This window comes from Bos indicus x Bos taurus, chromosome 18 (assembly GCF_003369695.1).
Source record: "Bos indicus x Bos taurus breed Angus x Brahman F1 hybrid chromosome 18, Bos_hybrid_MaternalHap_v2.0, whole genome shotgun sequence".
NCBI classification, from domain to species: domain Eukaryota; kingdom Metazoa; phylum Chordata; class Mammalia; order Artiodactyla; family Bovidae; genus Bos; species Bos indicus x Bos taurus.
In genome coordinates this window covers 22,698,690-22,724,313 of record NC_040093.1, presented here as the reverse complement: position 1 = coordinate 22,724,313, position 25,624 = coordinate 22,698,690, and the positions used below count along the sequence as shown (strand labels likewise).

General features: G+C 46.8%; 2 protein-coding genes, 1 long non-coding RNA gene and 1 other non-coding gene across 6 annotated transcripts in view; 2 read left to right on the top strand and 2 right to left on the bottom strand.

The window, feature by feature from the left end:
- Positions 1–12,969, bottom strand: part of ANKRD27 (ankyrin repeat domain 27) — a 60,518-nt gene extending 47,549 nt beyond the window's left edge. Inside the window, exons 1-2 of one of the 2 annotated variants that reach the window (XM_027516019.1) lie at positions 12,527–12,969; positions 1,848–1,979 (exon numbers count right to left, since the gene is read on the bottom strand). In XM_027516019.1, the coding sequence (XP_027371820.1) occupies positions 1,848–1,949 (102 nt within the window). In that variant the 5' untranslated portion in view covers positions 1,950–1,979; positions 12,527–12,969. The remainder of the gene's footprint in view (positions 1–1,847; positions 1,980–12,526) is intronic. The other variant, XM_027516018.1, reaches the window with a different exon arrangement.
- Positions 12,970–13,164: 195 nt separating this feature from the next.
- On the top strand, positions 13,165–19,723 carry RGS9BP (regulator of G protein signaling 9 binding protein). The gene has a single exon (XM_027516017.1). It carries the CDS (start codon positions 13,990–13,992, stop codon positions 14,701–14,703), a length of 714 nt encoding a protein of 237 aa, XP_027371818.1. The 5' UTR covers positions 13,165–13,989; the 3' UTR covers positions 14,704–19,723.
- Positions 16,758–16,950, top strand: LOC113876880. Its single transcript, XR_003506615.1, has one exon. It is a non-coding gene; the product is annotated as a U2 spliceosomal RNA (small nuclear RNA).
- Positions 19,724–21,707: 1,984 nt separating the features above from the next.
- Positions 21,708–25,540, bottom strand: LOC113876604. 2 transcript variants are annotated; one of them, XR_003506536.1, is made up of 3 exons: positions 25,455–25,538; positions 23,200–23,380; positions 21,708–22,221 (listed from the first exon to the last, which is right to left on the bottom strand). It is a non-coding gene; the product is annotated as an uncharacterized LOC113876604 (long non-coding RNA). The 2 variants fall into 2 exon arrangements; XR_003506535.1 differs by lacking the exon at positions 23,200–23,380 and having other exon boundaries at positions 25,455–25,540.
- Positions 25,541–25,624: the final 84 nt, after the last annotated feature.

Genomic DNA, 25,624 nt, shown 5'->3' with positions numbered 1-25,624 from the left:
GTTCTTATTTCAAATTCTCCTTTTGCTAAAGTGAGCTTGAGTGGGATTCTGAGCTGGCAGCTGCAAAAGCACCTCCTGGGTGACAGGGAGCATGCTAAGTGCTGGCACCACAGTGACGAGTGAGACAGGTCCCTGTCTCAGGCTTCCTGAGAGGTTAACAGCGGTCCGCAGTACGGCACTTTTAAAAAGAGAAAGTTACCTGTGATAATACACTCTTATCTAGACAGTATTTCTTTTCAAAATACCACAGAACAAACATGGGAAGGAAAGATTTCCCCAGTTGGGTCAGGCCCTCTCAGTTAACATGATGTCTGGGCCTTTTCTCTGTGACACTTAACCATAATTCCCTGGAGAAGGAAATGGCAACCCACTCCAGTATTCTTGCCTGGAAAATCCCTTGGACGGTAACCATAATTAGTTAAATATTAACCTAGAGTGAGATCGTCTCTCCCACTAGAAGTCTGGGTAGAGATCCATGAGGGTAAAAATCGTGATGCCTACTCATATTTTTGGCTGAATCTCCCACATCAAACCTAATGTCTTACACATAGCAGCATTTAAGAGCTGCTGTGAAATGAACGGATGACAGTGAACACCTGTGGCGAGCTTTATGAGAATTTTATTTTCTTCTTTGGAAATAACTGTATTCTCTTAGCCTTTTTTTTTTTTTTTAAATAATGAAGTTTATGACTTCTAAAATCCAAAGTAAAAAAAATTCTGGGAAAGAGATATTAATCACAAAGCCAATCATAAAAACCAGAAGGGACTTGGGGGAAAAAAACAAAAAACAGGCTTCTGATGGCAGAGGGGTGGGCTAAGCATGGAAAAGTCAGCTCTAAGGTTGCAGAGAAACCTGAGCTGACTCATATCTCCTTTGGTTCAAACCCTCGGCCACCTGACTCACTTAAGACCCCATCACTGGGTAAGAGAAGCAGGAACAAAAGTATGAGAAGAAAAGAGGACATGCAGGAAGGGAAGAGGCCCACGCGCAGCAAGTATTGAAGCCCGCATGCCCTAGCGCCCGCGCCGTGCAACAGAAGCCACCACAATGCAAAGCCCGAGCACCGCAACTCAGAGGAGCCCCCACTCGCCGCAGCTAGAGAAAAGCCCTTGCAGCAACAAAGACCCAGAGCAGCCAAAAATAAATAAATAAAAATTATTTAGAAAAAAAAAAAAGAAGAGGCCCTGCCATAGGCAGGCGGCACAAAGGCGCCCAGCTAACTCTCTGTATCCCACGGTGTGTAAGATGTCAGCCAAGTTCCCCAACCTCGGAATGAAAAAAGGCCTGCAGTGTGGGCCCTTCCTCCCTCCAGGCAGCAGACGCCCTGCCAACAGACCACGGTTTCTCTCTTCTCTGGCTCCTGTTACCTGGCTGCCCCTGTAGGCTTCTGAGGTTGTGGTCTCTACTATGAAACTTCCCTTGGCTCCTCCTCTTCAGGAAATGCCTTTGAAGGTGACATACCCGTACATTTACACGTTCCCCTACTCTGCAGGAGTGAGCACCCATCTCACAGACAAGGAAGGATATGATTTCTGCCCTGGAGAAGCCCTCCTGGTCAACATGGAAACAGGAGAAACAGAGGTGACTACCATGAGAGCAGTGATAATGGGGGCTGAGAGTTCAGAGAAAAGATTACACCCGGGCTGAAGCAGTCTCAGGGGGCTTCCTGGAGGAAGCTGCTCAGGGCGGTTCCTCTTTGCTCGTCCACATGTCGAGCATAGTCTGGGGCTTGCTGCACTGAGCAGTTCTATACCTGACTCCTGCTAAATTTAACTGAAGTCTACCATATTTGTAGGTGAGCCTCCCACACCCAGCAGAGGACCACCCTCGGGATCGATGCACTTACAATGCCATGAGCTTGGGCCACCTTGTTGCACAAGTCAGGACGCCACTTCTGAAGAGCCAGGTAGAAGGGATTTTTCAGGAGGTCCTCATCATACAGAGCCATATGGACTTCAGGTGGGGCAGAGCGAGTCTCCTGGGACGAGAGAGGAAACAGCAGTAAATGACCACCTTCAGACTGGTGTGTCACATCTGATCTAGCAATGTCCAAAAAGCATCCCTGACATGCATTACTCTACAGACCTAACACATGGTCAGGAAAAAACAAAGAAAACCCACAAGTTCCAAGATGACTTTTCTTACTGGTTAAATGTATAAATCATGTTCAGAAAATCTTGTTACGCTTCAAGTCATTGCAAAAGTAACAATGGCTATTTTTAGAACATCCTACATGACTCAAATTATGATATTTTAAAGATATGCATGTTTTTAATGAAATATTTTAAGCATAACAGAAAAGTAGAGTAATAATGCTAACCTACCACCCAAGATAGATCAGTCGGTAAAGAATCCACCTGCAACGCAGGAGACCAGGGTTTGATTCCTGGATTGGGAAGATCCCCTGGAGGAGGAAATGGCAACCCACTCCAGCATTCTTACCTGGAGAATCCCATGGACAGAGGAGCCTGGTGGGCTACAGCCCATGGGGTCACAAGGGTCAGACACGACTTAGCGACTAAACCACTGCCACCACCCAGGATTACCAAATCTTAACACATTGCCATATTTGCCTTAGATTTTCTTTTCAGAAATAAAGTATATCAGAGTAGACTGGTTCCCCTACCTGCCCCCACCCTCCCATCCTCTACTCCTTTTTCAGAGACAACCAGTATCTTAAAGCTGTTTCTATATCCTTCTTGCTGACATTTCTACTCCTTTGAAACTCATGTATTCATAAATAATACAAAATCTTGCTTTATGGGCTTCAAAATCTACATAAATGGTATCACACTGTAAGTAGTCAGGAACATTCCATCTTTTCCATCAACATTATGTTTTCAAGTTCTTTCAGCACTGATCCACACAGCTCCTATTAATTTACTAATTCCTGCTGTACTGTATGAAGTGAACACGACACAATTTATCTAATATCCTACACTTAAGTTGGTTCCACATTCTCAGTATTACAAAGAATGCTGACACAAACACTCCTACCCTCTTATGTGTTCCTGGAGTACACATCCAGGAATGTGACTAGGAGAGGCACTGCAGCATACACCTACACCTTCACCAGAAGCTAACACCACTGGACCGCTTACGACCTCCCTGCCAAGTCCGTGAGCACTCCCCTTCCTTCCATCACATCCTAGCCAGTGCTCCTCGGAGTGGTCAGACCAGCTCATTTATGCCAGTCTGGGCATAAAACAGCTATTTTGCTGTTTCTAATTTTCATTTCTTTAATGAAGTTGATTATCACTTCTTTACATGCTATAAATTACCATGTTTTTTGGCCACTTTTCTCATGGTTTGTTGGCCCTTTTCTTTACAATTGGTAGCTCTCTCGACATCTGGACACTAAAAGATGTTGCAAATATCTTCTCCGGATCTGTGACTTGTCTCTTCATTTTTCCAAATGAGTGTTTTCAGAAATAAAAGTGTTTGATTTTAATGTAGTTGAACTTGTCCATCTTTGCCTTACTGGTCAGTGGTCTTGGGAGCTAAGGAAATCTTATCATCTTGGCATGCCCCCTTGTAAATTTCACCATTCCCTCTATGAGAAGGTGGAGTCTATTTCCCCATCTCTCAAATTTGAGCCACCCCTGTGGTTTGCTTTAACCAACCACACATACAGAATTGATGTTCTGTGATTCTGAGTGTCAGCCTCAAGAGACCTTGCAGATTTCACTTTCATTCATTTGGTACCACGTGATCACCATGCAATAGAGAAGCCCATGGGACGAAAGCCCATGGAGGGAGAGAGAGGTGGTCCAGTGGGCATAGCCAGCCCACTGGCTGAGTGCAACCACACAAGTGAGCACAGGTGAGACCAGCAGAAGACCCACCTTGCTAGTTCCTTGTAAGGAACAACAAACTGTAGCAGTTGTGAGTCACGAATCTGGGGGCTGGCTGGTTATGCAGCAAAGGCTACCTGAAACCACATCCTTTCCAACTTCAAGGCCACAAAAATAGTCCCTGTAATTTCCAAGACTCTTAAAGTTTATCATTTTTTGGAATTTAATTCATCTTTATTTTTATATATGCTATAAATTGGGCATTTAAATTTTTTCTGAAGGTAATCTTAGTTTGGTCAGGGTCTTATAACAAAATACAATAGACTGAGGGGGCTTAAACAACAAGCATTTTATTTCTTACAGTTCTGGAGGCTGGGGGTCAAAAATCAAGGTGCTAGTATAGTAGATCTGGTTCTTGGTGAGGGTCCACGTCTTGGACTGTATGGGTTGGCCACCTTCTTACTATATCCTCACATGGTAGAGAAAGAGTTCTCCTATCACTTCTGCCTTTTATAAGGCCACTAATCCCATCATGAGGGCCCCACCTTTATGGCCTAACCTAATCCCAATTAGATCTCAAAGCTCCATCTCCAAATACCATCACATTTAGGATTAGGGATTCAACATATGAATTTGGGCTGGCTCGGGGGGCGGGGGGTGTGGAACAGGGGGAGACAAACATTCAGTCCACAGCATAAGCCAACTGTTCCATATATTGTATCCCTTTCACACCAGCTGATAATGTTACCTTTCTCAAATTCCAACTTCCCATGTATGTTTGCCCTATTTCTGGGCTTTAGTCTGTTTCAATGGTCTTGACCAGTGCCATCCAACAGATTTATGTGAGAAATGTAATTGTATATACATTATGCATAATTACATATATTACTTAAAATTTTCTAGTAGTCATATTTTAAAAAGTGAAATTAATTTTAATTATATATTTTATTTAATATGCTGCTGCTGCTGCTAAGTCGCTTCAGTCGTGTCCGACTCTGTGCGACCCCATAGACGGCAGCCCACCAGGCTCCCCTGTCCCTGGGATTCTCCAGGCAAGAACACTGGAGTGGGTTGCCATGTCCTTCTCCAATGCATGAAAGTGAAAAGTCAAAGTGAAGTAGCTCAGTCATGTCCGATCCTCAGCAACCCCATGGACTGCAGCCTTCCAGGCTCCTCCGTCCATGGGATCTTCCAGGCAAGACTACTGGAATGGGGTGCCATTTAATATAGGTACAATATATTTCCAACATGTGAACAATGCTTTAAAATTATTGACATATTTCACATTCTTTTTACGTCTATGGAGTCTTCAAAATCTGATGTGTATTCTGCTCAATTCATACTAGCCTCATTTCAAATACTTAATATCCACATGTAGCTAGTGGCAATTACTTTAGGAAAGGATCAGACCACATGAATTTACATAACCATGGCTTCATCATAAGCCTTGACATCTCATACAGGAAGACTTCTCCCCCTGTTCTCCAAAGTTGTTTGGTTATACCTAATTCTTTACAATATCACATGAACTAGAGTCAGTCTATCAATTCCATGAGATTTCTATTGGGATTTTTATTGTAACCACTAAATTTACAGACTAGAGAGTCAACATCTTTATAATAATGAATCATTCTCCATGAGCATGGTATGTCTTTCTACCTTCATCCTCTTTTATGTCTGCTAATTAAATTTTCTCCATTTGATCACAGATCATGGACATCCCTGGTGTTCCACTGGTTAGGAATCCACCTGCAGAGGATGTGGATTTGCTATCTGGTCCAGGCAGATTCCACAGGCCACAGGGCAACTAAGCCCGAGCTCCACAACTACTGAGCCTGTGCTCTAGAGCTCACAAGCAGCAATTACTGAGCCTGTGTGCCACCCGTACCGAAGCCTGCACACTCCAGGGCCTGTGCACTGCAACAAGAGAAGCCACCACAGTGAGAAGCCCATGCACCACAATGAAAGAGGACCCCCACTCACCGCAACTAGAGAGAGCCTGTGCACAGCAATGAAGACACCGAGCAGCCAAAATTTAATTTTTTTAAAAAGATCATAGATCATGTATAACTTTTATTAGACATTATATATATATTCTGTATAGATTTGCTCCTATTGTGAGTGGGGCTTCCAATTCACCTGGTCTACTCCCCTTACCATGTATCAGCACGGTTTTTAACTGAAGTATGAGACGGGAATACGAAAAATGGGCACAGAAAAGGAATCAGAGTTTTAGCCATGTCATTTCACCTCGCTGAGCCGCCATCTCAGTTTGAACAATGGAGAAAATGAATACTTGTCTTACGAGATTTCCATTTACATGTTACCTTCACTATTTTTGCCACTCTACACACCAATCTATGGTCACTTTCTGCCAGCCCACATGGTGCTTTCGTGAGAATTACAAAAAGGCAGCCCATCTTCCCCGTAGGTACAGCCCTGTGCCAGAGCACATGGCTTAGTAAGCAGCTCATAGGCTACACACCAGCCTAGTTGGCCAACACCTCTTCTCCCCCAGGGCAGGACACTTGTGCAATGTATAAGCTGCACAGTTGTACACAACGGCTCTATTGTTAATGTTTGACATTTTCCTTTAAACATCTACTCCCGTTTAAAATTTATTTTTAAAAGAACCCTTATCACTACTTTAAATGGGAAACCAGCATCACTTCCCATTCAGATAATCTTATAATTAAAAATGATAAAGCCAATTGACATTATTTAAAACCTGGCTAGATACCACTGCCTGCCAAAGGTTCTTTGAGCCTCTTCTTTTCATTAAAAAGAGAAAAGTAGCAACAGTAAAGGGCATCAAGTAATCTTATCCTTGATACAATCAGATGAATGAAATATAAGTGAAAAACTGAATTACTTTCTCATTATGTAACAGTATTCTAAAACGCCTCTTTGGGGAAACACTAGAAACAGTATGCCTAAGTGCATTATGAATTCCATCCCTAAAGTCTAATGTTAAAAACAGCCACCATTTATTTGAAAGCATCCTTGGTCTAGACACTGTGATAACTTCTACACATTCTCATCCCATTTGAATGCTCACAATAAGTATAGGTAACTAAATACAACTAATGCTCACAATAACCACAGGTATCATTTGCCCCATGCTGCAGATGAAGAAACTGAGGGTCAGCTGTCCAACTCGAGGTTAGGTGGATGTCAGAATTTATTCTAACACTCATCCCTTTAACCACTGCATTCATCATGTAAAAATAATTATGCCTAGGGGTTACAGCACACAAGCCACGGAGGCACAGACTCCACACTGCATTTCCCTTATAGAAGTCCCCGTGACAGACAGCCAAACAGGCTCCGCATCAGATCCCCTCGGTCTGGTCCAGGCTGGGCTGTCTTGGCTGCAGGCCCTCCTGAGGACTGCCTGAAGAAGTCCCCTGAGCTCCCTGCAAATCCTCTTAGGGAGAAGAGCCTAGCATGAAAATGGCTACATATAATCCCTTCGCAGGCCCCAGCTCTACAACCATTTAGGTATTTGAATCCTTGAAGGCAACCATTACTGGAGCACAGATAATCCTTTTATGAGTCCCTACCAGAAGAACTGGATAATATAATTTGGCTGGGGCACAGTCATAAGAAAACAAAGTTCTGTGCTGGTTCCAGACACAGCCGGTTCTACACAGCGGAGCACAAAAGTAAAGATGCCTTAGATACAAACCACATGAGAAACAGGATGAGACAAGGTCAGACTAAAACTGAGAAGGGACACTCCTGCTCAACAGCCAGACAGGATGCTGGCAGAACACCAACACCCGCGCCCACGAGACAGACCTGACAAAGGTGGGCTCTGATGGAGGAGCGAGCCACCTCACTGGGAAGCAAGAAGACTTAGAAACAAGACAGTGCCAGGCAAGGTAAGGAGAAAGGAGTACCAGGGATGGGGTTGGGCTGGGGCGTGTGGGAGGCCTCCTTGGCAGGGACCATGGTGGGGCCAAAGCCATCAGGAGGCAGGAGCACATTCCTGGGAAGCACAGGAATAAACTCAAGGATAAACTCAGCTTGACTAGCTGTGAACATGAGCTCTGAGAAATAATAAGAATCCAGACAGGGCAGGTCAGAGAGGGGCAGCAAGGGAAGGGAAGGGCCCTGAATGTCACGTCAAAACACTGGGTTTAAATGCATGAACTGTGAACACAAAAGACTCTCCGCACCCACTGCTGGTGAATGGGATGGAGCTGGCTGTTTTTCAGTCCAAGTCATACGCCTGCTCTTGGACATCAGTCTCTGGTTGCCAATGACTGAATCCCGTCCAGCAGTAGGGATACAGAGAGCTCTGTCCTGCTCTGTTCTTGACCTTTCTGTCCCAGTGTTAAAAATATGTAATCATCAGGGGCTTCCCTGGTGGTCTAGAGACTAAGGCTCTGCTCTCTCAATGGAGGGGGCCCAGGTTACATCCCCGGTCGGGAAGCTAGTAATAGCTCCCACACAGCACAACTAAAGATCCTGCACGCCACAACAAAGACAGAAGATCCTGTGTGCCACAACTAAGACTTGGCACAGCCAAATAAATAAATAAATAAAAATACTGATATGTAATAATGCTTAATGCCAGAGCTGAATTCTTATACAGGGGTATGTGCTTTAAAATAATCTGACAAGTTTACTTGCTAGAATTGGTTTTGTATTTTAAAATCACATGTGAGGGAAAGAGGTGTGAAACCTCATTTAAACTCCTTAAAAAAACACACACACACAAAACTCCACTCTTTCTTAAGTGCAAATGATGAAATGATTTACAGAAAACCAAAAAAAAAAGAAAAGAAAACCCAGTGAAATTAGTCAGAGGTACCAAATACCCTTGCACATGAATTATTTGAGGTTATTTTGAAAAGGAGAGTCAAGCGAGGCCTCAGACCAGTGCTGGGCATTTTAGGAGGTGGTGTGCACACCCGTGGTTTTGTGGTCTTCAACCGTCCTGCCAGCCCGGATGAGTCTGTGTTGTCGGGGACCATCTGGTGATAGTGTGCAGCCTGGCTCAGCAGAAGACAGCCCAGGAAAGTCTGCACCTCCCAGAGAAGCACTCCCTGCCGAAATCTCACTGCTGTGGCCGCTCCTGCTCACCCCCAGGGCCCTGACCATAGACTCTGACCAGGCGTATTTTCCAACTGATGAGCAATATTCTCCAGCAGGCTTAATGTGTCTCTGAAGGAAAAGGCAGAAAGGGAAAACTTCCTATGCATCTCTGCTTAATACCACATGGAAGCAGTTTGATGATGTAACGTGTGGTATTACAGCCACTCGTGTCCTTCTGTAATGTCTACGGCTCCTGTCCATAGGCTTCTCAAAGCACTTTGAAGCCTGGCTGCCTGGCTCCCTGCAGACGTGCAGTAACCGCTGGTCCAGTTGAACAAAATGACAGCGAGGTGTTAGAGGAAGATCAAGCTCCCAGGGAGGGATTATCTCTCCCAGGAGCTGGAAATCCACCACCCGCATGCAGGGGAGGATGAGGGGCTGGTCCTGCAAGTATCGGCAAAAAGCCAAAACCAAATGTGCTCAGAGCAGGCTAAGCACAGAGCTGGCTGGAATGTGGAGCCTCACAGTAGGAGAGAAGGCCTCAGGGCTGGAAGAGGGCTGGAAGCAGGGAAGTTTGGAGGAATACAACTACCCCTCAGAAAGCCACTCCACACCCTGTTCCCTGTTCCTGGAAATGCAGGGGAGCCATCAGCACCAAACTCCCTCAGGCTGGAGGGCAGGAGCACCACGGACCACTTCTCAGCGCTCTCTTGGACGTGGAAGCAGCCTCAGGGCAACTCTTTGGGTCTGAACCCTTTCTAGATCTGGTATCTAGCATCATGTGGTCACATTCCCCTGCTCCTCTAGGGAAGGAGGAAGTTACTGGACACCAACCTAACCCTGCTGCTGCTGCTGCTAAGTCGCTTCAGTCGTGTCTGACTCTGTGCGACCCCATAGACGGTAGCCTACCAGGCTCCCCCGTCCCTGGGATTCTCCAGGCAAGAACACTGGAGTGGGTTGCCATTTCCTTCTCCAATGCATGAAAGTGAAAAGCGAAAGGGAAGTCGCTCAGTCGTGTCTGACTCCTAGCGACCCCATGGACTGCAGCCCACCAGGCTCCTCCATCCATGGGATCTTCCAGGCAAGAGTACTGGAGTGGGGTGCCATTGCCTTCTCCTAACCCTGGCACTTCATAAACAGGAGAGCCCTGACTCAAACTCTAACAGTGGTGTCCCTGGTGATCCAGTGGTTAAGACATTGTCTTCCAATGCAGGGGGTGCAGGTTCGATCCCTGGCTGGGGAGCTAAGATACCACATGCCTCAGGGCCAAAAAAAAAAAAAAAAATCAAAAACACAAAACAGAAGCAATATTGTAACAAATTCAATAAAGACTTTAAAAACTGTCTGAGGAGGAGACAGATGGGCTCCAGGCTAAGCATTTACAACTGGCCTCCTATTCATACTTCCTAGGGTGGGAAGAAGATGAGCTCCAGGCCTGACATTCATCACCAGCCCCCTGTTTATATTTCCTGAAGCAAGAGAGACAAACAGGCTCCAGGACAACAAATTTATGACCAGATTCCTGTCTATATTGTGAGATCTACACCTCGATATAAAAACCAGCAACAGGAATCGGGTAAATAACCAGACATTGGGCATTTTTATGGCAGGGGCAGAGTGAGACTAAATCCTGTTAAAAGATCAGGTATTTCCCATCCTTAGGCCAAGGGAAACATTTCACATGTGCAGAAAGGCTCCTTGGGGGTCAAAAAGGAGGGGGTACCACCCCATAACATGTGATGTTAAGGGCATCCCCACAGGCCTCTGGGCCAGAATCCATCCTGGAAAAAAGTTCTGCACACATGTTGGGGAGGGTCCTAGGGCAGGTCAGGTGTGGAAAAAGAAACCAGATAATTGGCTAAAGGTAAACAAAGACCTGGAAGAACTGTCCTGTGCTCGCTTCAGCAACACAGATACTACAGATATTAAAATTGGAAGAACTGTCCTATTAAATGGCAATTGCCTCTGTTCTGTGCCCCTCCTCACGAGGGGGGATGTCCACACCCTTCCTCTCTGGGTGTGCATCTCTGTCTTGTTTCTGTCTTAACTAAACAGCTTCTCTGTGCTTTCTCCCACTTGTTGTTATGCTTTGTCTCTAGTAGTAAACTTTGTACCTGCATTTACATTTTTGGCTCCTAGAGAAATGAATATTTCACTGGGGGCAGAGGTCCAGGGAAAAATGGCTTCCAACCTCTAGCACTTACTGTTCTGGTGGCTAGGATTCCTGGTTTTCATCCAGGCTACCCAGATTCGATCAAGATCTCATTTTGTGCCACCGCTTACTGCTGCCTGGCCAAGATCAGATCCACATTGGAAAAATAAAAGACGCTAACAGGCCGACATGTGTAGAACAAAACCCCAGCGCCTGCCCTCATGAGAGCAACACAGTCCAAGAGCCACAAGGAGGCACAGTGAAGACCTGGAGCCCAGGCTCCAGGCAAACACCACTGCTGCCCTCCCAGCAGTGCTGCCAGAAGGGATTATTGCAGGTGACAAGGCCAGGTGAGGAGAACTCACCGCGGATGCCCACTCAGCTTCAGGGCCCCGTCTGCTTTTCTGCCACTAGGACTTGTGAGACCTATCTGTTTCTGATCCCATCTTGCATTTCCCCCCTAGGCCTTCAGGCCCTGACCTTTGATGCACCGCAAACCTGTCCACCTGAAAGACAGGATCTTTCCAACACTGAGCCCTGTGCGGGACTACTCCACTCCCTATCAGATGCACTCTCAACTTCTCTGCTTGGCATGGAGGCCCTCTTATTCCTGGCCTCCTGCCCACCTCTGCAGCTTCATCTCCTTCTGCTGTCCACAAAGCTCCCAGAAGAGATGGGCTCTCCTCCCTTCTACCCATTTTATCCTAAAAACTACTCTTCCTCTGTCAAGGCCCCATTTGGCCCATAAGTGGCTGAGATGGCCAAGGGCCACAGTATCACCACTGAGACAACCAATTAAAGGACAGACTGCTGCGTGAGAGGCCCCTGAACCCAGCGCTCTGGACGGGGTTGGGGGCGGGGCCGACTGCCTCAATGCCAAACCTGGCAAGGTGCCTGGAAATGTAAATATCCTGCTAACAGCTGCTGCTCCTCTCTAGGGCTGGTGGAAGGGTGCAATCAAAATAGGGGTCTCTCTTCCGGAAACCCACAAAACTTGGAAAATTCCAGCACAAGGCAAACTAGGAGTCCCCTACAGTTTCGTCTGCGCCTCATTCCCTGAATGTCCTAAATCCTCAAAGAAGACGCCCCACTTGCTCCCCGTGGCCCTGCACGACCGCAAGCGCCCACGTCCCCAGCACCTCCAGGGGCGGCCAGAGCCGCACGGCCTTGCTCACGCGCCAATGGGCAGTCCATTTTCAACGAAAAGAACTAAACAGACTCAGAATCCAGAACACCGTTTGGTGCTTCATAGTTTTCCCGGGGTAATCTTAACCCAGCTGGAAGAGGAGACCCCCGCCCCATGAGAGGCAGGCTAGCAGGGATTCCCTCCTCTCCTTCCAGCTCCTCCATCACCACGGGGACCACGACAGCCCGGCTCGAGGATCCGCACCCCTATCCACAGCCTCCCATCCACAGCCTCCCCTCCACCCGCCCCGCCAGGCCTCCCTTAAACCCCAGAAGCCACCCAGCCCGTGATCGACGGCCCTGCCTATTATTGCCCCCAAGTCTGAGCTCCCGGGATCCCAGACTGCTAACCTGTCCTGATGCCGCGGGGGTCAGAGGGCTCACTCTTCGCCAACCCCACCCCTCGACCCGCAAACACACACGAGGGGCAGAGCGAGCCAGGCTGCGGACGGGAGCTGGAGAGCACGGGCGCGGCAGTCCACTCCGCGATGGGCCCAGGCCTCGGGGGCCTCCCAGGGACAGCCAGCCCAGCTTGGGGCGCCGGCCGAGGAAAGAGCCCCTCCCCCTTCTCCGCTCCGAGGCCCCGCCCGGCCTCTGGGCCCAGAGACGCAGCCGTCCCGAGGGAACGGAGGCGCGGGAGGAGACAGGAGGGAGGACACTTACTTAAAAGGCTACATAGTTTCACTCCCCGCCCTTCCAGGAGTGGCGCCGATACCTCCCGGCCCCTCGATAAAGACCTCAGGGCCCACCACCCCAACGCGGCAGAACTGCTGCACCGCCCACCCCCATTGGGCGGAGTCGCACCCCAGGACTCTGGTCAGTCCAATGAGAAGCTGTCTTTATTCAGAGTGACGCGTGCGCAGAGCAATCATTGAGCCCGCCCAGCCAGGGGTGGGGCTCAGGCGGCGTGCAACACTTCCTATTCAGACTGGACCAGCCCAGAGCCATCGACTGCGCCTGCCTGGAACGGGAGGGGGCGGGGCCGAAAAACACATCTGACACAAGGGGTGGAGTCCAAGCCCTGTTGCTGGAAAGCGGGCTGGACTAGGATGGGGAGATACGGCAGCCTTTCCGCCCCGCAGATTGCCCTTTACTACTCGGTTTGGAGGACAGGGGTGTCCAGTCCTACGAAGCATACTACTTCCGTCGCTGGCTGGGTCTAAGAGTCAGAGCCCCTGGGTTGTAGCCCCATCACTTACATGCACGTGGCGTGATCTTTATCCTCCTCCCCCCTTTTAAATCTGAGCCTCAGTTTCCCCTTCTCAAAAACAGAGGAGGGTTGGATCTGCTGAGCGCTAATATTCCAGACTGTAATGGGGTGCAGAGGAGGGGGAGATGGGGGACCTGCACGTGACCTCCCCGCTCAGGGCCCCGCCCAAGCCTGGTCCAGGGGATGGGAGCGCCCAGCGAGGAAGGGCGGGGGTGGGCGGATCTAAGAAACCCGACCCCGCCGCCCTTAAGGCGCTCGGAGCGAGCGGCTCAGCGGCCCGCTAGCCCTGGCGACGGCACGGGAGGAGGATGGGGACCTCAACACGGGCTTCGCAGGTGCTACCGTGGAGGCGAGAGCTGCGCAGAGATTCGGCGTGTGACTAGGAGCGCACCTGGGGAGGATGGATGAGGGAATGGCAAACCCGGTCAGCGGAAGCGCATGTTGTGGACCCTGAGCAGCGGTAGCGCCAAGCTCCTCTCAGGCCATGAGGAGTGCTCGGACCGTCCGGCCGGGGAACGCCGTCGAGGCTGGCTGCATCCTGCTGCGCTGAGTGGGTGAAGGTGAGAGGGGCGCAGGCGGCCGGGGTGCGCGGGAGAGCAGCGCCATGGCGAAGGAGGAGTGCAAAGCGCTACTGGACGCGCTTAATAAGGCGACCGCATGCTACCATCACCTGGTGCTGACCATCGGCGGCTCCGCAGACTCGCAGAACCTGCGAGAGGAGCTGCAGAAGACGCGCCAGAAGGCGCAGGAGCTGGCGGTGGCCATCCGCCTCCGGCTGACAGCCCCGCTGCGCGACCGGAGCCTGGGCGCCGAGGAGCGCGCCGAATTCGAGCGCCTCTGGGTGGCCTTCTCCGGCTGCCTGGACCTGTTGGAAGCCGACATGCGGCGTGCACTGGCCCTGAGCACTGAGTTTCCGCTGCAGGAGCCGCGGCGGCCACTGGTGCGCACGGGGGTGGAAGGCGGCGCGACCGGCGTAGCGGCGCGCGCCCTGAGCGTCCGCAGCCTGCGGCACGAGGCGCATCGCGACTTCGACGTGGAAGACCTGCACCAGCTGGAGCGGGAGATCCTTCAGGTGGGCGAAATGATCCAGGATATGGAGATGAAGGTCAACGTGCCCCGCTGGACGGTGCAGGCCCGGCAGGCGGCAGGTGCCGAGCTCCTGTCCAGCGCCAGTGCCGGCGTCTCCTCGGTGGGCGGCGTGTCGGTAGAACAGCGCACTGGGCCCTGCGACCTGAGCAAGGCCAAGGCCGCCACCATCTTCAGCGCCGTGCTGCTGGCGGCTGTGGCCTTGGCGGTGTGCGTGGCGAAGCTGAGCTGACCCGTACCTGACGGGCCCCCGCCTCCACCAACCCCTCTCGGGAGACACCCCTGGAGAACGTCTGCAACCGCCTGGACTAGGGATGGGAATGGGATCTGGCATGTTTAAGGGGAGCGGTTCTAAAGCACAGTGTGTGTAACGTGTATGTTTGTACGCGTGTTTCAAGCACACATCTGCCTGGGCAGAACGTGGCTTCCCTCTTGCTGGCCCGGGAGGAGTTAATTTTGCGCGGGCCACCAGGGCATTATCGCTAATGTATGCAAGAGCTTTATCCCCTATTAATAGAAAACCGTTCTCGGTGACCTGAGATTCCTCCCAGTTAATACGTTACCGCCTGTGCTGCTGGGGCGTGTTTACACTGAGGCTGAGCTTGGTGCCCCAGCCCCTGCGGGTGATTCCCATTCTCGGAGAGAGGCAGTTTGGAAAGAGGATGGGGTGAAATGAAGTGTGAGGTGAGGGCTATGTTTTGTGTTTGTGTGTGTTGGTTTTGTTTCGTGGAACAAGAAAGCAAATGGTAATGAGATGTGAGCAGTTTTATAATCTTCATCCTTTGGGGCCTAAGCGTAGGAGAGTGTGCGTTCTTATAGGGAGGATTACACACTTCTGCACCTGCTTGCCCACTGAAAATGACTCCCTGGGTGGGACACAAGCTTTGGGAAGGGGCGCAGTCTATCCATACAAGCACTTTCTCCTTGACTGGGGCTTATTTTTGTTCCAGAACTAGACCAGAGTTTTTGATCCTCCTTTGGGGGAGGGCTGGGGAATCCTCTTTGGAGCCCTTAATCCTAACTATCCCTTGGAATTTGCTTGCTAGCCAGTAGGAGACCTGGCTTTGGAGGGAGTTGCACAACTCCCTGACCTGGACACCCCCTGAGAGGGTCAAGTGACATCACTGGGCACAGAGGTTTTGAGCCAATCAGCCCTGAGACTGGGTTAGAACGTAACAGCTTTAACTCCAAAGTTAAGGAGCTTTTTTAAAAAAAAAACTTCCGTTTAAAAAAATCGTATGACCACATTGTGTACTATCAAAGCTGATTTTTTGTAAAAGACATTTGGCCACGAATTCATACAGTTGCCAATGAATCGTTACATGATGTCTTTACTTAAATATTTAGATTGCTAAACAAACATCTCCATTTATTTTGAAAATCTGTCTTCTTAAGGCAGGAGATCATAGCATAAACTACTGGAACCACAGGTGTAGATGACAGAAGTTAAGTGGCCCTAGCCTCTTTGTGGCAATAAATAAGGAAATGTGGAAAACACACTAGGTCCCAGGCTGGAATTTGCCTGAGCGGTGCCACCAACTCCCCACCTGTGGTTCAGAGAGAGCGTTACTGGGGAAGAACGGCTGAGAAAAAAGATGCATTTAACTCTATAGATAATTTGGAATAAAACCCAGAGACTGATTTGGCTGAAAAGTGAAAAGAATTTTTTTTCTCTCTCTCTTTTTCACCCCGGAAGGGAGAAAGGGGACCAGGGGGAGGGAATGGGTAGTGTTTCACAGGGCAGTTTGAAGGGCCAAGGGTCAAAAGTAAATATCAGTCCCAAGAGCTCAGTCCTACGGACCACCCTCCCAGCCTCGCTCACCCAGTCCCACTCCTCAACACACAGATAGTTAAACCACAGGACCTGTTTGTGTGTTTCTGTGATAATGATTTTAAAAGATCCACAAAATCTTAAGCTGATTAAGAGTTCTGCAACAATAACTAATAAAAGGAACTCCTTCTGCTTCATCCAGTCTGGGTGAATCTAAATTGGGCCATGTCAATTTCTTTTTACACCTGCCTTCCCAGGATAACTTCAGAAATGACATAGGAAGTTTTCTAACTCCCCTCTTTCTCATCCACCTGGGATAAAGCATGGACTCTGTCACCTCATGTCTCTCAGGCTGGGGCATATTGTGACCCAGTTTTGGAAAATATCCCTAAAAACCAAGCCCTAAATATATTCTTTGATCTATAAAATTGTGACTCTTTGTTCTTTTGAAGGTGTTTTTGTTCATGATTCATCAGAATCTGTTATAGAAACAGCCCATTAGAAGCTGTGTAGTCATCACTTCTCAGCCTTTTGGCTAAGATCAAGTGTAGAAGTTGTGTAATCCATAGAGGGCAATTGGAACAAGCGAATGTCTTTATTTTCACTCTTTGCATCCACTTGACAGATCCTTGAGTATTTACTTACACGTGCAATCAGATGTGTACCTGGTTCTGAGAATCCACTGCTCCCTGAAATCAGTGATAAAGTACTGTACACACACCGAAAAAGCTGAATTAGAATGAAGGTATTTATCCTGTGGCTCTGTTAACCTAAACACCTCTTTGTTAAATATTCATAATATTTGGCATTATTTGGGGTTATAACATTGCCTAATAGAACTTTTTGCTCTGTGATGAGAGCAAAATCACCTTCTGCTTGAGCAATAGGCTGCTCTATAACAATATCTCCCTGATCTCATTTCTCTGTATCATTCAAGAGGTTGTTTTCTGGTAGAAGCCTGATTTAATTTAGAGGTTGGATATCAAAGTCATTAATTTTCTTAAAACATTTGGTATGATCTTATACCATGATACAAGTGATTAAAAAATTACAAATATTTAATAAAGTGTATATAGGGTATAGTCAGTGTTAGAGTCAACTTTCCTAAATTAAAGGTACAAGTGAAAGGATAGGTCTTTACCTCAAAAATTAAGTGCTATTATATTGATAAATCTATCGTATGTTGAATACGTGTAAGATAAAATATACCTGGCTTCTCTTTTGGGAAAATAGCACAGCTTTATCTGATACTGATATGACAAGAACTCATAATGTCAAGACACTTATCCCGGGAACTTTAAGCTCTTCCTATTAGAAAAAAAGAACAGAACAATGTTTATAGAAGGAAAAATGCCTGGCAAATTCTTTTTTATGTACTCTAAGAATGTATGCTTTTAAATGCCACAAGGGAAAATATTTTTGGCAAGTCAAATTTGAGCATAAAATTAATGATCTGCCTAAGGTTTACAGGAAGCTACATAAGAGATGCATGATGTCCAATGACTGAAAAGCAGTTTGGGTTGAAGAGAGTTCCAGGTTGCATGAGAACCCTGATTGTGCTGCATTTTTTTCAACATGCACATTCATACTTTTTTTTTTTTTAGCTAGACAGTTGATTTTTAGGATGCAGTTCTCTGTTCTGTAATGAGTGTTTGTTAAGGGTGCAAGCCCCAAAGTGCGAGCCTGTAAGGCAGCCTCAGAAATAGAAGTGCTATAGGACTGACTTCTGTATTCCTTCAGGGAGTGCCTCCTCCTACAAGACCAGACCAGTTGCAGTGGGCAGGGCTCTGCCTTTCTCTCCAAGTACCTCAGACAAGTCACTGACTTCCCTGTGTCTCCCTTCCCTCATCTGTGAAATTGGAGGGTCCTGACTGGTGAACTCAAAAACATTTAACAGGATGCAGTTAGACAGGGAAGAGTTCTTTTGTTTGGGGCTTTTTTGGGGGGAGGGGGTGGCGAGGGGTTGTTATTGTTGGTTTTGGTGCATATTGAAATGGAATCTTACAGTTTGTCTAAACTTAGCCTGGTGGTAAACTTCCATATGAATTTTAAAAATCAGAATGAACTAAGCTTACTGTGATTTTAGTCTATCACACGTGTGTAAAAATGCTACTTATTTATAGTATCTAGATTAGAATTTTTAATTCAGACTCTAAATCCAAGACGGCCTTGTGTTTATTAAACACTTGGTTTTACCCAGCAACCTAAACTGATTCTGGTAACTTATAGATGTGAAATCCCATAGTTTGTCATGGAGTCTTGGAGAATCCTTTTCTGTAACTGCCCTGTACCCTCAGAACTGTAATGGCATTGCCTACCTGACGCTGGGAAACTAGCACAGCGTGGGTGGTTTTGTACGTGGCATCAGACACTAGTTGGAAGTAAAAAGCTTCATGTTTGAATGATGCTTCTAACTAAAATGGTTATTAATAATTTAAAGGGGCTTCCCTTGTGGCTCAGCTGGTAAAGAATCCACCTGCAATGCAGGAAGATAACATGCAGCATTCATAACTTTGTTGAAAAAGGCACCCTCAAATGATTCAGCTATCAACTATTATGATATTTTAAGTTATTCTTAATCTTCTTCATGTACATTTAAATTGAAGTGAATTTATACTTCACAGATTTCATTACATAAAGAGATGTTCAGAAGGACGCCAGGATTATAAATCTCCAGGTGTTTTTCTACAATACAATCATACTCTTCTTTTCATGGAAGATGGAATCCAGGAAGAACAGTAGATCTGCATCTGAATACTATTTGGCTGTGGTCAACACAGATCAGAGTCATGTTCAAATACTGTTCCTTTAGCTCTTAGGAACTGACCAAAGGTGCAGGAACTGACTACATGCCCTGCATCCATGAGCACAGGATAGATTTATGTAAAAGCATTCCTCTCTTTTATTTACTTATTTTCATTTCACTCCAAAGAGGATTTTGGGTGTTTTCACTGCAGTACTTTGAGATCTTCAGCATCCTTCTTCTCTGGTGTTTGAATTTAGAATGTTATAACCTTAAGGCTTATATGACAAATGTTAATAAGCCACATGAAAACTCCTGTTGACAAAATAATTTTTAAGAGTCCTTTTAACATGCTGTTGTCAGGAAAGCAATTTTTAAAATACTTTATTTGGTTGGGCTGGGTCTTAGTTGTGGCGTTCAGGATGTGGCATGCAGGATCCTTAATTGCAGCACGCAAACTCTTAATTGCAGCATGTGGGATCTAGTTCCCTCACCAGGGATGGAACTTGGGCCCCCTGCATCGGGAGCATGGACTGGACCAAGTCCCCAGAAAGCAAATTTGCATGTCTTTTGTCTGTAGGTATGTGTCAGGCACATAGAGAAGATCTATGAAGAAATTTACATAAATGAAAATGTTTGTTAATGTTTGGTGGGATTATAAATGGTATTTTTTCAATATATTTGTATTTAATATTGTTATATTGTTTTTACAATAAAGTTTGAATGTTCTTATGGTTAGTTATTAAAATATAAATTTTAACAGTTAGGGTCTCAATTTTAATGAGAAATGATTTCAGAACACACACCCCTACCCCACCAGGAACCACAAACAGGCAAAGCAGAACTTTTAGAATCTTACCCACAGGGAATCAGAAGCATGTTTTTTCTTAATTAATTTTAATTGGAGGATAATTACTTTACAATATTGTGGTGGTTTTTGCCATACATGAGTCAGCCGTGGGTGCACACAGAAAATGTATTATCAAGACAATAGCATCAAGGTTAGGAACACTGACTACAGAATCTGGGGTAGCCCTGAATTCCGATCCATTCTTATTGAAGGTGTTCATTAATCTCCCTGACCTCAATTTCCATATCCTTACAACAGGAGTAATAATAGGATATACTTCATGGGGTGGGGTTCCCAGGTGACTCTGGTGAATCCATCTGCCAATGCAGGAGATACAGGCTCAGTCCCTAGGTAGGGAAGATTCCCCTGGAGGAGGAAATGACAACCTACTCCAGTATTATTGCTGGAAAAATCCCATGAACAGAGGAGCCTGGTGGGCTATAGTGCATGGGGTCGCAAAAGAATTGGAGGCAACTAAGTTCGATGATGATGATGATGATGAAGACTTCATGGGGTATTGACTGTGCTAGGGGGTACTGACTGTGCTGGGGGGTATTGACTGTGCTGGGGGGTACTGACTGTGCTAGGTCTTCGTTGCTGCACGAGCTTTCTCTAGTTGCCCCCGAGCAGGGGCTCCGCTTCTTCAGGGCGTGGGCTTCTCATTGCAGTGACTTCTCTTGTGGAGCACAGGCTCTAGGTGCATGGGCTTCAGTATTTGCAGCACTCAGGCTCAGCAGTTGTGGCACAAGGCCTTAGTTGCTCCGAGGCATGTGGGGTCTTCCTGGACCAAGGATCAAACCAGTGTTCCCTGCACTGGCAGGCAGATTCTTAACCACTAGACCAGGGAAGGCCCATAGTCATATTGAGGTAAGATTTTTTTCTGGCACAAGGCTCAATAAATATTGGCTGCCTAAAATGGAATTGGCAGAAAGTAAAGAGGAACTAAAAAGCCTCTTGATGAAGGTGAAAGAGGAGAGTGAAAAAGTTGGCTTAAAACTCAACATTTCAGAAAACGAAGATCATGGCATGTCCCATCACTTCATGGGAAATAGATGGGGAAACAGTGGAAACAGTGTCAGACTTTATTTTTGGGGGCTCCAAAATCACTGCAGATGGTGATTGCAGCCGTGAAATTAAAAGACGCTTACTCCTTGGAAGGAAAGTTATGACCAACCTAGATAGCATATTGAAAAGCAGAGACATAACTTTGCCAACAAAGGTCCGTCTAGTCAAGGCTATGGTTTTTCCAGTGGTCATGTATGGATGTGAGAGTTGGACTGTGAAGAAAGCTGAGCACTGAAGAATTGATGCTTTTGAACTGTGATGTTGGAGAAGACTCTTGAGAGTCCCTTGGACTGCAAGGAGATCCAACCAGTCCATTCTGAAGGAGATCAGCCCTGGGCTTTCTTTGGAAGGAATGATGCTAAAGCTGAAACACCAGTACTTTGGCCACCTCATGTGAAGAATTGATTCATTGGAAAAGACTCTGATGCTGGGAGGGATTGGGGGCAGGAGGAGAAGGGGACGACAGAGGATGAGATGGCTGGATGGCATCACTGACTCGATGGATGTGAGTCTGAGTGAACTCTGGGAGTTGGTGATGGACAGGGAGGCCTGGCGTGCTTCGATTCATGGGGTCGCAAAGAGTCGGACACGACTGAGTGACTGAACTGAACTGAACTGAACTGAAAATGGAATGACTGGGCAGAAGAATCAATACATATGAAAATACTAACTTCCTATAATTTAGGTGAAATCTGCTACACCAATCTGAAAATTAAAACTTGATAAACGTGTCAAATTAGAGAAGGTATGTAATAAAATGGTCAAGTTTATAGAAGGAAATTTAGGTTATCTATAAGTTGGAATCTGTACATTTTTAAAGTGCAATTTATTAAGATATAATTTTAATAGAGTAACACTCACCCTTCTGAGGTGTGCAGTTTTTTGAGTTCTGACAAATATATACAACCACGTAATCACCACCAAAACCAAGATATAGGATGTTTTCATTACCACCCTAAAGTTCCCTCCTGTCCTCTGTAGGCAATCCTTTCCTCTCACCCTCAAATCTGGCAACCACTGATCTGATTTCTGTCCCTGCAGTGTTGCCTTTTCCAGACTGTCACCTAAATGGAATCGATGCATTTTTGAGAAAACATGAACCTTTTGAAAACTCTTCTCAAAAAGCATTCTGAGAAATCATTTTTATGTGGTGATTCTTGGTGCCAGTCATTCACAGGTGAATCTCATTTAACCACAATGACATCTTCATTTCCGGGCAGGCTGAACACACTCTCCTGGCCCCTGTTGATTCTCCAAGCTGAAGTCATCTCTCCATGGCTAGCCACGCATAGGCTCTTCCTTTCTTTTCCCATGGAAAAACCTGATAAATAACAAACAACAGAAGTGAATTTAGGCTCACTGAGGTAGATAGCTATGGGTAACAAACAGCATGACATGTTTGGGAAGTCTTTTTTTTTTTTCTTTCAGGATCATGCCTGTCATGATAAATCAAATGAGGACATTTATTATCATAAAGATAGCTGGGGAGGATCAGACAAGTGAAACATAAGAACCGAGAGTCAAGTGTCCCTCTCTAAAATAAGCAACTATTGTCATAAACAAAGTGACTCATTTCTTGTGATCACGTGGCACATGGGAACTGCCAACTCTAATAGGGGATGGCTGTGTATACTTACTGTCGGGCCTGGGGTAAAACACTACGCTCCTGGCAGAACAGTGCCGGGCAGGGCACCTGGAGGACATGCTGATAGGCCTGGAGACATTCCAACACTTGCTGCATGTGTGACCTTAAATATACAGATCACAGTGAACTGTCTTTCTGTATCTCTTGCCCATTGCACAATTGGAGGTTTTTTCTTTCTTTCTTAGTATTTACTTATTTGGTGGCTTTGGGTCTTAGGTGTGGCACACAGGCTTCTCTCTAGGTATAGCACGAGGGCTTAGTCGCTCCGTGGTATGTAGGGTGTTAGTTTCCTGGACCAGGGACTGAATGTGAGTCCATTGCCTTGGAAGGCGGACCACTCGGTGGTCTCAACCACTGGAGCAGTAGGGAAGTCCCTTGAGGTTTTTTTTCTTCTCCATTTTTTCTCTCAATCCTTTGTGAAACGCAATAGAGTTAATTTTCTCAGTTTATTACATCTTGGACTTACTTATGGTATCTGTTGTCACAATAAAGTTATAAATATGCATGGTGTGTCAAACTGATCAATCTTTTCCCTTATGCTTCTAGATTTTGAGTCAAAGGCTATAGAGGAATTTACCTTTTTCTCCTAATGCTTAGATATTTTTTTATCCACTGTTGTAGCTAGCCTCCAAGATGACCACCAATGATCCCTACCTCCTGGTGTTTACATGTGGTCCCCTCCCATACAGAATAGAGCTGACCAGTGTCACAATAGGATACTGTGGAAGTGGTGGAGTGTGACTTCTGTGGCTGTCAGGAAAGGTATCATGACTTCTTCCCTCCTCTCTTCTGAATCATTGATTACCAAGTAAGTCTTGAAGACATCCAGGAAGCCCTGTGGAGAGGCCAATGTGGTGAGGAACTGAGGCCTCTAGACAACAGTCATATGAGCGAGCCATTGTAGAAATGGATCCCCCAGCCCCTAATCAAATCCTGGTTGACATGCTGACCACAGTCTCATGGGAGATACTGAGATGGAATCACCCAGCTAAGATGCTCTTGGTCCATAGGAACTGTGAGATAGTAAATGCTTACTGTTTGAAGCTACTGAGTTTCCAATCTCCCAAGATAAAACTCTAATTCCTTCCTCTCCCTTGCTCTGCATATTCAACAGTTCCACCTCCTAAATACTCTCTAATAAATCATTCCCTCTCCCGACCTCTCCCCCTCTTCACAGCCACTCTCCTAGTTCAGACCCTCATTATTGCTTCCCCAGCACATTCCATGGGGTTCCAGAACAGCCCCATCCAATGGAGTCATCATGCTGTTGTCAGCGTGACCTTTGAAGATACAAACTTAATCATGTCACCACCGTTTACGGCTTCCTATGGCTCAAAGCACTGAAATGACTTCGATGGTTGGGGATTGGTAAAAACATAGACTCTGGGGTACCACCCTGATCTCTACAATAGATTGTGAAATGATTATCTCAGAGCAGACAGCCAAATGTAGTGGGAAAGCAGATAAGGGAAAGGTCCCCAACTGTGGATTATGAAGAGACTTGAGATGGATGAAATTTGGCAGACTCCACCTCCCCAAACCCCAATCTGCCAGTATATGTGCACTCCCTTGCCTCTGTGTGCTTTTCTAAACATGTGGTTCTGTTTCTGGGATGTGGTCAGTACACATGTATTTGCATCTTTAGACAGAGAAGGCAATGGCACCCCCACTCCAGTACTTTTGCCTGGAAAATCCCATGGATGGAGGAGCGTGGTGGGCTGCAGTCCATGGGGTCACTGAGTCGGACACAATTGAGCGACTTCACTTTCACTTTTCACTTTCATGCATTGGAGAAGGACATGGCAACCCACTTCAGAGTTCTTGTCTGGAGAATCCCAGGGATGGGGGAGCCTGGTGGGCTACTGTCTATGGGGTTGCACAGAGTCAGACACGATTGAAGCGACTTAGTAGCAGCAGCAGCATCTTTAGAAAATGATGTTAACAAAAAAGTCAACCTAAATACAGCTGGTGCCATCTCTGGATTCTCTCCCAGGAAACATCCCACATTAGAATGATAGTTTGAAAATGAGGCTCAAAGAGTATGGTCTGTAAGTGTTCTGTGCTAAGTCACTTCAACTGTGTATGACACTATACAACCCTATGGACTAGCCTGTCAGGATCCTCTGTCCATGGGATTCTCCAGGCAAGAATACTGGAGTGGGTTGCCATGCCCTCTTCCAGGGGATCTTTCTGACCCGGGATCAAACCCATGTCTCTTATGCCTTCTGCACTGGCAGGCAGGTTCTTTACCACTAGTGCCACCTGGGAAGCCCATGGTCTATATACTCATCCAAAAACATAACAAATGTGTGATCACCTATAATAGCAATTGTAGGAGAAACCGTTCCCCAGTGGCTCAGTGGTAAAGAAACTGCCTGCATTTGGGGAGACCTGGGTTCCATACTTGGGTGGGGAAGATCCCCTGGAGAGGCAAACGTCAACCCACTCCAGTATTCTTGCCTGAAAAATTCCATGGACAAAAGAGCTATAGTCCATGGGGTCACAAAGAAATTGAGTGACTAACACTTTCACTTTTCATGAAAGAGTAAATTATCAAATGGCCTAAAATGCTTAAGGGTCCCAGGTGCCCTTGTCAATAAAAGGTGTCCCAGATCACAAGGCAGGAGATTGTCCTGGGATTCAAGGAGCACTTTTCACACTCAGACTGTGCAGTGTGAAATTTGTATTTTGGTATCTGGTTCATCCGTCAGTTTCTCATTGCTGCGGTTCATATCAGTTTGCAAAGCTCCGACACCTACCCCCTGGATTCCCCTTCACCGCCTCCCACCCCACCGCCAGAGGAAACATATCCTCTTGTCGATTCCTGGTTTAATCGAGAAAGTCCTAGTTCTAAGGTTTTGTTTGGTCAGGTATGTGTCGCCAGGCCTAGGTTTGCATCGCACTTTTACCTCGACAGTCATTGTGCGATCCTAAGCATTCCAGCTGTAGTCTTGTGTCCTGCCTGGGTGAGGAAGATGAGGCCCTCCTAGCACGTGGCTGTGACAGCCTTTGTCCCGCGAGTGACCTGGCTGGGAACACGGGCATTCGAGGCGGAGCTTCTCTGCGTGGGCACCACACC